The following is a 13,608-nucleotide window of genomic DNA, read 5'->3' on the forward strand; positions in this document are numbered from 1 at the left end:
AACACAAAATGAAGAAAAATCTTCTTGCCTCATTCAGATTCATGGCAAAACCCACACCAACTTCATGGAAAGCTGAACTAGGCTGAAAGCAATGTAGCACTGTAAGGCCCTAATGCACTACACTATGCTTGCTGCTTCTTCTGGGCCCAATTCACCATAACCATAACTATGCACCCATTTGGGATGAAGTTTTAATTTCCAGCAACTGGCCTTTACCTGTTCACGCTCTTCCCCAACGACAAAATAACCTGAAACTTGAGAATTTTTTTTCAGCCTTACAAATTCCCTTATGTGGTTCACAGCATGACCACATGAATGAACAGAATTAAGGGAACAAGCAGCTAGGCAGGAAATTCTTCAAGCTTGCATTTGGCTAGAACGGTTCCACATGCATTAAGCTAACTATTTTGCCAAACTTGCACCTTTCTTTTGTGTCCTTTTATCAGCAGCAGAAATTACAATGGCTTTACTTGCTTTGTCCAATCAGAATTTCAAGCAGACGTTACAAATCATTTTTATCTGGGGTAAGAAATTAATTTCACTGTGAATTACAAAGGAATATAGATGCAAATCATGTCTGTGGCACATTAGTTAGTTAACTCAGTGACAGTAATGTCTGCTTGAAAACTACAGTCTCTCATTTTAAAGAATTTTTTCTGCCCTTCCTGCCTGAAAAGAACAGTTCTTACTACAAACCACCATCCTCTGTTTACAAAGGAGAAACTATTGTAGCAACAGAAGCAGAGGAGAATTCTGCCACAACCAGTTCAGAAATAAGTGCCACTTACAAAATGGGTTCCCCTCATTCATGTCATTAGCCAAGGGTTTTAGAATTCTAATTACATATTAAGCATGTTCTAGTACTACAAATATTCTGACAGGTATCATGTGTGACACTACCAATGTTTAACTTGGCATTCTAAGTAGATGGAAGCACGCTCTGTATCTCAGCATAGCATTCTAGGTCCTTCTCTATTACTCTTCCTTCTGAAACAAAACTACCTCATTTTCCCCGAGCTCACTAAATTTTAGCTGATTTTACAATTCTGTCTCTCCTGCCCTTCTCTCCTACCCAACGCAAGTAACTACTTTATAAACAAAAATGGACTTTAAGTGACATTTATTTAATAAGCATTCAGCCAGACTCACTTCCAGAAGCTTTCTGCACCCTGGTGGCTCTTACTCAAGATCTGAGTCCTACAACCCAGCCATGACCACAGTGGCTATAATAGGCAAATAAAAAGTAAATTCATCCCAGCTCTTACCTGACCACGGTTGTGAAGACTTAAGTCCAGTCCACATGTAAATTCAGTATGATGCTCAACTGTTTCCAGCAAAGGGTTAGGCTTGGAAAAGTCCCAGAATCTATAGAAAGAGGGAAGAAAGGAGAGGGGCGGGGGAATAAAAAAAATTAGAAAAATCACACAAATCACAATTAAAGTAATTGAAAGGCCATTTAAAAAATATAATGCAAGATATTGACAAATCTGTTGCTGCCAGGATATTTAAAAAAGCAAACTCATCCACTTAAGAAACATAACAAATCATACTCCTGCAAAGCCATCTGCTGGTTTGCATAAATTAAACTCCACTGGGCAAAGCCATCTTCGTCTCCTATTGCAGAAACTGAGATCAAAGTTGGCACCAAAGGGCAGCCATTGGGACATTATTAAAACAGAACAAAATGTAGGTTAGCATACTCTTATGTTTCTTGATGGCTGGGGAATTTTATCCCTGAAAGACATTAGCACAATTTACAATTTTGCTCAGTTTTTCATCTTGTTCACTATGAAGTCTTTATTTACTGAGAACTACACATTCATTTAGAAATATTGGTCATTCCCAGTGTCACATTTGAGACCCATCTTAAATTTTTTCCTATAAAACAAAATTTTATATTATAATTTATTACTAAATTTGTACTACAAAGATCAGTTGCATTATGCAGTTAATACCTCTAATTTGTATTTCAAAAAGCATTATTTCCTTTGATAGAAATGCTCAGAAGATTTCTGAAGTGCTGTCATTATCCCAGTTACTGCCTTGTTAAGATGCAGTGTCCACCAATGCAGTTAACAACAAGGATAAGAAAGGTGTAAGAGGAGATGGAATGAACGTATAGGTATAGGTAACCTCAGTCATGAGAAAAGGACTCGGGAACAGAACTTTCAGATAATAACACACTGACAAGACACTGTATGATGGCAGAAAAGAAAGTTTTGTTTTGTTTTCTTTTTTGCATTGTATACACTGCTTAGAAAAATCCACGGGACACAAAGCACAGCACATGTTGTAGGCTGGCTGCTGTACTCAAATTTTCTACAGCTCAAATTTTTACACAGTGGTCAATTGTATGCTTTTCTTCTTCTGCATCAAGCACAGAGGTCTCTCGGCCTTGCTCCTACTGGGGAAGGTGGTAATACTTACTAAGAACAGTTCATTATCAGACCAACTACACTGAAAGCACTGTATGTTCAAACCAATTCAGGTAAAATAGCAAACACGGGAGCCAACAGGGTCAGTTTGTTTAAGGTGTAGATGTTATTTCCTTCATAAACGAGGAGAGTGGTATCAGCACAATGGCTATGCCATAGCAACAACCCTCTTAAATTTTTCCTAGTGCCTAAGATCTAAGATAAATAACTTATTTTGCAAGAGAGAGGAGCAAAAGACCACCTCAGCATTTTCATCCTCCCACATTTGTTCGTAAGGTAAGAAACAGATCTCATTGTTTCTAAATAATAGTGGTAGCCTTCCTTACCACATTAGCTCTATACTAAATCTTGAAAGACAATATGCTCGTTATTGAAAACTAAGATTAAAGCAGACAACTTCTGATCCACATGAACAAAAACTCAGAAAAGACTTTCTAATAAATTTTAAAAATCATAGGGCAATTTGGTGTTTGTTGTATTGAGTCATGTTTGCAAAAAGTCAGAAGCAGTACAGAGTTTAACAGTACTGCAACTTAGTTCATGTTCTATGGACTGTCCAGGACATTTTTTTCATATGTGAAAATAATTACTAGTGAAAGCCCAAAAAAAAGAAAATGGTTTTCAGGACTGAGAACCACTGATGACTAATTAATGATGCCTTTCATATCAACTGTACAGTCCGAAGTGAAAAACACTCAGCAGCCCAGCTTCCAAAACCAGCATGGTGACAACAATATTTTGCTCAGAGTGAATTTCCATTGAGTTCTGAAGACTGAAAGCACGATGCAGGTTTTCTAATACAGTGTTTACCCCAGCAGGATAGCTGTAGAGCAAAACGAAGATGCATTCATAGCACAAATAGGTGTGCTTGCATTGTAGGTATATCTATGCAGTTGGCAGTATGAACCTCAACAGGAAGCCAGACAATCACATAGGCTTTTAGGGTCCCTTACAGGTTTGTACAGCCTGTACAATCATAGGTGTGCCACTTGGATGGAACTGCCAGTTTTAGCCATATTATGTGCATTAAAACTAGCACTCACAAGTGCAGTCACATATGACTTGACCATAGATACCCCGCAACCTATATGAGTGCATTTTCTTACACGTTTTTTTTCACTGGAACTTTTGAAAGTATTCCTTTTCTCTCATTTCTTGATAGTTTCTTATTTGTTTTACATGTACTTCACATGCATGTATCCTGCAAGCAACTGCTTGATCTAAACAAGCCATTATGCGAAGATGAAAAGCCTGTCTTCGTACCACCCACAGCAGTATCACAGAAGTCTATCTTCCTCCCCAACCAAAACACTTTTACCAACCCCCATTATTGTTTCTCCTGTTCGCTACCATGTCGTCCTCCCTACTCTACCTTCACATCTCCTGCCCCTGCACATTCACCACTGGCTGAGAAAAAAAGGCAGCAAGTACCATCTCAGGTTCCAGTGTCTGTACAAGGAAATACAATGCATGTGTTGTGGCAGCCTATAGCTGCATGCTGAGGAGTCAGCAGATCAGCAAGCAAATTAGACAGGTGGTGCTTGCCTTTTGTCTTCCTTAAGGTAATACTTTGGATTTCGCTCTCTTGTATGCTCATGAGTTTTCATTAAATTTGTACAGGCTTAGCAAATTTAGACTACAACTTCCCTGACATATCCAATTAAGTTTTCAATATGTTCAAATGTTACTTCAGGAAATGTTTCAGGGAAAATGCACAGATGGAAGCACAAAGAACACAATTCCTGAAGTCCACTTCCTTCTGGGAAACAAAATATTTATGACAAATATGTATTCGTGAAAGCTTTACTGATGTTCTTAGGCTTTAAATTGTCTTCATACATTGTATTTTTAGGTGGCTGTGAATCAGCTATTTAGAGGCTGTTTTCCATAAAAACCAACTCAAAGACTAATGCCACCATGCACTTGCACCACAGCAGGCAGAAGTTACAGTAGCATATGGATGTATATAAGCAGTAAGTTTTCAAGAGCAACCCAGAACTCAGTGTTAGTTTACTACCCATATATCACACATTTAATTTTCCTGCTCCCATTCCCTAATTCCTATGCAAAGATAGCTACCTGTAAAAGTTCTTCCTGCAAACTAGAAAAACTTCTGAGTAAGCTACTTTTGGATACAGGATAATCAGGGCAATGTTGTTACTTCAGGCACTAACTGGGAACTGAAAATCTAACTATTTCCACAATAGTGTCTTTTAGAGATTATTTCATTAAAGTTACAGTAAGGAATCAACATTATGAAGCTGCTCAAGAAAGCCCTTATTCAAAGTATTATCTTCCATAAGCATGAAAGAAAAGAGGTGGAATTGCTTGAGAGCCAAATCAAATTGAAGAGAATAAAAAAAATTAATTCTGAAATAGGTTTTACTTTTGAATTTGCTCCAGTAGCATAGTTCTTCCCTAAGGACTCAATGTATATGCTTTATTTCAAAGTAATTTTTGCTATAATTCTCAGTTTACTTCCTATGAACTGTATGAGAAAACAAACCGCCTATGGGAGTATGACCCTACATATGCATCACTCATTTTTCTTATTACATGTGTAAGTTGATGTCCTGAAAATGAAATCCCATGCATTTTGCTGTAAGGTAAAATGGCAAGTTATCAGTTTCAATTCTTCAGCCACAATATAACAGAGTAACTTCTAAGAACAACTTAGTCACTAGCCTTCATGATATCCCTTCTGATTTTGAAGATCTGAAAATTTGCAAAACTTACCATTAACTTTACTACTTTACTCCAAACAATGATTGAGGATAACTCTCATCATCACATGCTTAAAGCCATAATATATTTCAATCATCACCCTACTGAGGTACCAACCAAAGATCCTAAACCAGAAACAGAGTGCGCATGCTCACAAAATTAAGACACTTCTTGTCACTAAGAAGTTCTACCTGATTTAAGAAATCCAAGTGAGAAACTCCATTTAGGCAAGTATATGCTTTCTCTAGTACTTTTAAATCAAAACAATGTGCAGGCCAAGATGCAGCATCACATGCTAGTCTAATCTAGTAAAAAGAAGACATGAGCCTTCATGGGCGGGCTGGCTGGCATACAAGAGTAGTAACTTCACAGCTGCTGACAGACAGTAATTTAAGCATAGTTATGAGAGTGAAGTTATCCAGCTAACTCTTTGTTCCCCAATTTCTCCCCAAAATAGGAATTAACTAAAAGGGGATGGCGACTAATAGCTTACGGACGTATGTGTTCTCATCAGAGCTTTTAGATATTCCCCATTCTCTGGTATCATAATCCTAGACTGGAGCCTGAGTTCATTTTCAGACATGCCCCACTCTTCATGAAGCACTGGGAGAGGTCAGCTGGCAAAAAATGGTTAAGTTGGATGCCTGGGAAATACCGTAGTGGTTGTCACTAACATACAGATAGTTCTGTAGGTATGTGTGCTGTCTCTCAATACTTGTTTCCTTATCTGTCCACAAAAAAAAACCCTTGACTTTGCCTTTCAGACAGAATACGTTTTGTAGAGGAAGATTTAAATGTATTTGTATGACAAACAGAAATAACAGATAGCTTCACAACCAAAAAGGAAAAGGGGATTATTTAGAAGAAACAGGTTGCACTTTTCAAAGAAAAAATATTCAGACACTGCCATGGCTAAATATTCAAGTCTAAATACTTAAAGGTTTTAATAAAAAATATTTAACACTTACACAGACCAGTTTTTTAAGAAAAAAAAAAAACAGCCAGAAAAAAACCCAAGATATCCTTTTGTTGTTTTTTTTTTTTAACATGTAAACATTTAAACATTTTTTTAAACATGCAGCACCAGAAAATTTATTTTCATAGCTAAAATATATTAGTCTATTTATGAGACTGAATCATTTGCCAAGTAGCTCCTGCCACCAACACTCCTAGTTCTCAGAGAAATTGCATCTTGTAATATTTATTTCAAAACTAGCACGTGCAGGCAGGAGAATGCCAGTGAACTTAAAAAAATACAAGGACGTGGATATTCATTTATATGTCAAAATACGAAATTTTAATTATTGTTTTAATCCAAAAAGAACACATGTAAGAGAACAGATATACTTTACACTAGTGTATGAGTTATTGTGACTAATTCTGTAGTTGCAAGAGACAGTTACATTGTAAATGAAAAGTTCTGAATTTTGTTATTTTCACCAGAGGTAATGCCCAAAGCTCTGACTAGCACTAGCAACCGGGGGAATTAAAAAGAGCAAATGAGCAAACACCTTTTCACCCTGGGGAAAAAAAAAAGATCCAAGTTACTGAACTTGTACTTTTGTGATGGAGAGCTGGAGAGAGTGGTTTACTTTATAGCATCTTGAAGAGATGGTGTCCAGTATAGTACAACTTTCACCAAAAATCATCTTACTGCTCAGAAGCAAGCTTCTGTGAATGCATTTCAAGATTTGGCTTGATACCAGCTTAATGAAGTCCTATAATTTATCAAATCTTTTCTTTAGAGTTTGGTGAGCACTGTCTGTGACTAATGCACCAACATGTTTTTTTTCCAATACTGAAGAGAGTCCAAAAATACAGATTCGTGATTCCAGTAAGAGATGACACCAATGTTCTTTCAAACTGGATTTTGATAGAGATAACGTTTAAGAACATGCATGCAGATCTAAATAAGCTCTGGAAATATTAAGTACTTTGTGCATTTCCTGGCATTTTAATGATTCATTTCTGTTAAATCTGCTCTTTAAGTAACCTACATTTTTCCTGAACTCTTCTAAAGAGTAAGGAAATGGTACAGAAAAAAATTGTTTCAATGGCATTTACTAGACAGGAGTTAAATCAAACTCATTACACCCAAGTATGTAAAACTCAAGTTAAAACTTACCCTCTTTTTTCTTAGCCCCCAGTATGAAGCTGACATGTGAAATAGTTTTCTTTTCAGTGGCTCTACCACAGTGCACACATGCAATCACTGACTGGTTTTGGTTGGAAGGGACCTCAAATATCATCTAGTTCCAACCCCCCTACAATGAGCAGTGACACCTTCCACTAGACCAGGTTGCTCAAAGTCCCATCCAACTTGGCTTTGAACATTGCCAGGGATGGGGCATCCACAGCTTCTCTAAGCAACCTGCACCAGTGCCTCACCAACCTCACAGTGAAGAATTTCTTCCTAATATCTAACATAAATCTACCTCTTTCAGTTTAAAGCCATTCCCCTCGTCACTACATGCTATGTCCTCTACAATCATTATACTATTTGCTAAGGATGAAGCTAAGCCCTCTTAACTTTGCTTTCAACCTACTATATTTTGCTTTTAGATATCCAGTTATAATTATGTGCCAAACTAGCTGTTTTACCAGAAACAAACAAAACCTCTGCCTCTTACATGACAATCGAGTAATCTTATCTAAGATTTGTATTTGTCTGGTTAAACTATAAAGCTTCAGTAACTTTTAAGATTAGAAAGCTTAAACAGTAAGCTATGCTGTACATATTTATCTACTATATTTTATTGTTTACAGATAATTCTAAGCTTCAAACAAAATGTTAAAGAAAAGACCCTATTATAAGTAAGCTGCTATTAAAATAACACTGTTTGTATCAATGAACCCATTTTTAAAGGGCTGCCACATCATATTGTTCTATGAATTACTATTAAATGTGGCTAAAGTCACAGGCCTTGAGTAGATGTAGCCATGTACTGAATCTGTACTTGCCTTTTACCTTTTAAATATTTATCAAGTATTTTTGTTCTTAGATTGAAATGTATATATAGTTATGTCCATGTGTCTGTATATGCATGTGCATACGTGACAGAATGTGCATATGCACGTGCATGTGGAGTGGATGGTGTATGCAGTCAAATTCTCAACATTTCTAAGTGAACTCCACTTCTCACTGTGTGTTAGGCTCCTTCCTGCAAATGACAGCACAGGATATGTGGTACGGGTACAACATGGTCATCATTTTATATCCTTTAAAGTCGATGTTCCCAAAGTGTTGTCATTACAAATTTCCTCCATTATACAGATTATTTTGCTTGTGCCTCCTTTTCCAAAGACTTTCACCTGGCCTTCTCTGTTGTTTGTTCACTCATACCAAACATACCAAGTCCAGCAACTAACAGTTTTAGAAAACTAAAAATCTGTACTTCATCTTTTCAACCCTACCCTCTACCCCTAGTGACAAGAAGTAATTGTTTGGAATGAAAAGTAATGCCTAGTGTGGCATTTTGTGGAAAGATTCCCAAGCTCTGCATTTAGAGATACACTGGTATATAAGCTAGCAGCTCTCCTCATGTTTACTGACAGCTTCAACATATGAAAATGTCAGGGCTGAAATTGCAATAGATTTCAGTACTGCATGAAGCACATTAATGCTAAACCTGAAGGACATATAGTTGGTGTCAAAACTGGGAAGAGCACGACAACACAATCAAGTCACTTCAATGCATCAGTATGCTGATTATTAGTCTTACTGCTCATACAAGGCCACTGGAAGAAATCAATTACCACTTTTTATTTTAGACCTAGAAGACTTTTGAAAAACTATATGCTGCAAACCAGCTGGCACTGCATCAGGAAATAATGCTAAGATCCCATAAATAACTGTGCAGTATTCTGAGAAGTGTGTTTTAATCATAAATAAAATTAAACACTTTATGTAAGACAGAATGCTGGTACAGCAGCCTAGAAAGTTATACACACATGGACATCACAGCACTTACACTGTCAGGCTCCTAGCACCAACCACAACAGTGAGTATCACTGGCAAGGTGCTCCCTTTATTACAGTAAGCAAAAGAGAACATATCTCCCACAGATGGGCCCACCATCACCCCCATCCCCAGGAAGAGGCAGCAGGATCTCCCTGCAGCCTAGGACCTGAAAGGCAACATCTTCTCTAGCACTGTTGAGGTTAGGACTCAGATATGTCAAGAACAACTGCTACAGCAGCTGTCTCCCTGTGGAATGCACCATTGTCACTGTACACTTTCAAGCAGTCTCACACCATCTATAGCAGAGCTCTGGAGCCCCTTTGCACCCCTGCATGTTTCTGTTAGCTACATTCTGGGTGCTGCAACCAAGAGGCTGCATGAAAACAGTCTTCCAGCTATACCGCTCTCCCACTAAGACTTTTGAAAGTATACAAAATTCCTACAGTGCTTAACACACTAACTTCATGATGCAACTTTATATGATGTTATGGAACAAGACTAGATTTATATAGATTTATGATTTAAAAATATTTACAGACAATGATAGTTAGCAACATTTCCCTTACAAAACAGAACCTTTCCATGTCTGGTGTCAGACCACTTAGGACGTAATCAGAAGTGACACTAATTGGGATGATATGGACAAGTGGGATAACTGCAGTCACTTGTGGAGGCAAGAAGGCTTCTTGCATTTGTAAATATCCTGCCTAGTATATTCAGTCCATGTTATAAAATTAAAATGCAGACTAAAGAATGTGACTGAAATATTCAAGAATGTACTTCATAGTGTATCGACTTACGATACTGTGCATCTTAAAAAAGTCCTTATACGAAGTCAGACTTCTTTAGGATTTTTAAACAGCTTTAAATCAGCTGTACTGTAAAATCATTAGCAGAATCAGATATACTGGACAGCCAGGGGAACTTGCAGAAGTACTGGAAGAACTTTAGCATACACACTGTGAACAATACTAAAGCTTCCTCAGATACTGGTAGGACAAAAAACTTTGTTCATGAAAAGCTTAAATAAAAATATGCCACGGAAATATAAGAAGTCACCCACCTACATTCATTTGAGAGGTTATTACCCTCAGACAGACACTACCACAGCCAGATACAACTACATTCAGCAGAATGATGTGAAAAGGGTTACAGAAAGCATCTGTCATAGCAGATATCATTCAGAAGAGACACTTAGCTAGCCTTTAAGTGAAGAACCAATGCATTTTCAACATAGCTTATGAAGAGAGAAAACACCCAATAGCAACATTAACTGCAACTCAGTATGTCCACTCTAAAACTGTTTTCTAATGCAAACCACATTGAAACAGATTATCTTTCCATTTTTATCCAATAAAAAGATACCATACCTCACAGTAAAATCATAGGAGCAAGAGGCCAATAAGGTTGCATGGAATGGTGAAAACTGCAAGAAAACAAAACAGAACAACTTCTGAAGTAAAACAATGTGAACATACGCAGTCTTAATATAAACTTCCCAAAGTTTAACTATATAAACTGTCTTGGTAGATACCACATCATGCTGCAACAAATCTGACTACATCAACAAATTTCCCTGTTATGCTTCTAATTACAACAAACACTCTGTGGGACCCTGGTTTGGTTTGATTTCATTACAGCAGTGCTAAACAACCCTCTTGTAAAGTTAAGAAGTTTTAGGACAGTCCAGCTATTAAACTCTGCTTTTGGCTGACAAGCTGAGTATCATCTCATTATATAAAGTGAGTTTCGGAAAAGCTATGTGAGCAGTTTATTATTTTCAGAGAGAGAAAACTTGTCCCATACTACAGAGGACGTAAGCTATATTACTGTCATCAGTTCCGTGTCCTAAAGTTCTGAAATTATTTACAGAGATGGGAGAATTGGAGATATGTTGAAAACCTGAAAGCAATATAACATCACTTCATCATTTTCTCCTCTCCTGCAGGGCATTTTATGAGACACACTCTTCTGTGGACTCTTGCAGACAGGTCTAAGAACTGCAGCAATAAGGATGCAGTTATGCAAAAGCTCTTCACCTTGGCTCCAGCTTTTTGGCAACCTTCAGTTTCCACCTATTTCAAGGTCTGTATTTCTCAAGAAGAAATAATGACATAACTTCAGTTTGAAATGTAGGTCTCCCAGATCATGGTTCAAATGTAAGATTTTTCCTGTAAGATTTTCTCTACTACTCACAGCTACTACAAAGTCAAAAATTAAGCCTGGGCTACTGCCATAACTGTCCAAGTTGCCAAGAGAGCTGTGTCTGTTGCTGCCTGCTGAACTCTACTGACAGGGTTCTCTTTACTATAGCAGAATTGAGGGATGTGCATGCTTGAACTTTACCACCCTCAGATTTCCTAAAAATTTTCTAGAGGAAAAAAAAAAAAAAGCCAAAAACGTCTTTTTCTTCTGCACCTCAGAAGAGGGAAAGAGAGGTCTGATGTGCAACAAAAACCAATGGCAGACTTCTCACATGCCACCTTTGCATTTTTGTCCACATAGCTTCAGAGGAAGCAAAACCATCTTGTCAAAGCTGAAAAGTTTTGTCATTAACCTTAAGTATCCTAGAAACTTATCTAAGCAAACTCTGTCTAAATACTTAGCAGTATTTCAACACGTAAGTTGAAAGAATTTGTCATGCCTTTCTGCTACAAAGAGAATAGTTTAAAATTCTGCTCCACTGAACTGTAAGATTCTACAATTCTATCAACAGTTGCATGTAAACAGAAGAGATGAATGTCCAACATTTCATAGATCACTCATCTAAATATTCTTTTAAGTAAACTCAAAAACCGTAACTGCATTTCAGTGTAAGACATTGAAGCCAGCTAAGATATGAGACAGCCAAAAGCACCAATGTCAAAATCTCCTGGGAAGGACTCCAGATGACCTCAGTATGCTGATAATGCCCTGTTCTGCAGTGGAAGACCACAAGAAGTCTGAAGGAATCCTGACAGTATCATGGTGAATAGAATGACTTGACAGCCTTGGATATGACAATCCATGCAACCCCAAACAAGTGAACAGAATATAAATGACAGACCACTGAAGAGTGTGACTTCATGGTTGGCTTAAGCTAATTTAAGAGTGCACTGCTGCCAAGACTTGTGGCTTTCCCTTTCCTTTCCACTTCAGGCTGTGTGCTCCTGCTCCCCTCCTTTGTGTCAGGGCTTGCAATGATGCAGTTGAGTCACAAATTGAGACAGCTTAGTGATCCAGGCAGAAATTAGTCACTTTTAGGGACAGGATTTTCAGTCAGAGCAATCAGTTGGGCTAGCTTGCTACACAGCTTTCTAATTGATAGCATCAGCACAGTGTAAGGGAAGGGACATCAGTAGGGACAGCTGCCTCTATTTAGGCAGAATCCAGGTCTCCATTTAGTATGACTGCTGAACTACACCACACAAGAGTAGATATGCTGCACCACCTCTAAGTGCTGGGCCACATTCTCATACCTCATGTCACAGGGACTACGTGTATCTTGAAATGGAAGCATAAAATCCTGCTAAGACGGAAGTCATGTACTTTCACATACCTCTCCACTGCACATGTAAACACATATAGCCACCCCACCACCTCCTTAAACCCACTTAGTGAACTGATCTCAGAGGTTGGTGCAAAGAAATTCTACAGCTGGCCAACTCCTAACAATAATTTCAAGGTACTTTAAGAAAACAGGGAGCATGATTAAATGGAAACTCAGATGGGACAATATAAAAATATAAAAATACCCTACCTGGTTAGGCTAACAGCCTTCAAGACCAGTGCTCTATGTTTACATAGCATCTTTGGTATTTTAGTTTGTACAGATCACCTCTGATTCTCTCACTAGATACCCACTGAGAAGAGACAAGCTTTGTCTTCTCCTTTACACCAATCGTTCATTCACAGTGACATGATCCTCCCTAAGCCTTTTCCATGCTAAACAAATCCAGCTCTCAGCCTCTCCTGGTAGGACACAGGCTCCAGTCTCTTAATCTTCTTTTTGGCCCTTTGTTGGATTTACTCCAGTATGTCTGTGTTTCCCTTGTACTGGGAAGTCCAGAACTGGATGCAGCACTCCACATGTGGTTTTACTGGTGCAGTGAGTAGTGGGGAAGGATCACCCCTCTCAGCCTGCTGGCACACTCTTCCTAATGCAGCCCAGGATAACAGAGAGTAGAGAAATTAGAGATGCTATCCCTGTCTAGCTCTTCTAGTATGTTTATTGACCAGCTGCTATCCAAGAACCTGATGACACTGCCTACCTATGCACCCTTCTTGTGCTGAGAGCTAACTCAAGAAGTCTACAATGTGATGTGCAAAAGAAGTACTTCCATCTGTTTGCAAATCCACCTACTAGTTTCATCAAGTGTCCTTTAGTCCTATTATCACAGGTTATGGTGAATAACAATTCTATATTCACTTTCTCCATTTCATCATGGAAACAATATGCTATGAATCCCTTAGTGGCAGAGCTGTTTTTCAAAGATACCACTAACTGTC

The 13,608-nt window shown here is 38.1% G+C and overlaps 1 protein-coding gene across 1 annotated transcript in view; it reads right to left on the bottom strand.

The window, feature by feature from the left end:
* PEX7 (peroxisomal biogenesis factor 7) overlaps positions 1 to 13,608 on the bottom strand; it is a 44,948-nt gene that overhangs the window by 12,670 nt on the left and 18,670 nt on the right. Inside the window, exons 8-9 of the mRNA XM_065679106.1 lie at positions 10,491 to 10,546; positions 1,266 to 1,365 (exon numbers count right to left, since the gene is read on the bottom strand). Of these exons, the coding sequence (XP_065535178.1) occupies positions 1,266 to 1,365; positions 10,491 to 10,546 (156 nt within the window). The remainder of the gene's footprint in view (positions 1 to 1,265; positions 1,366 to 10,490; positions 10,547 to 13,608) is intronic.

The sequence above is a fragment of the Lathamus discolor genome, chromosome 5 (assembly GCF_037157495.1).
Source record: "Lathamus discolor isolate bLatDis1 chromosome 5, bLatDis1.hap1, whole genome shotgun sequence".
Classification (NCBI taxonomy): Eukaryota; Metazoa; Chordata; class Aves; order Psittaciformes; family Psittacidae; genus Lathamus; species Lathamus discolor.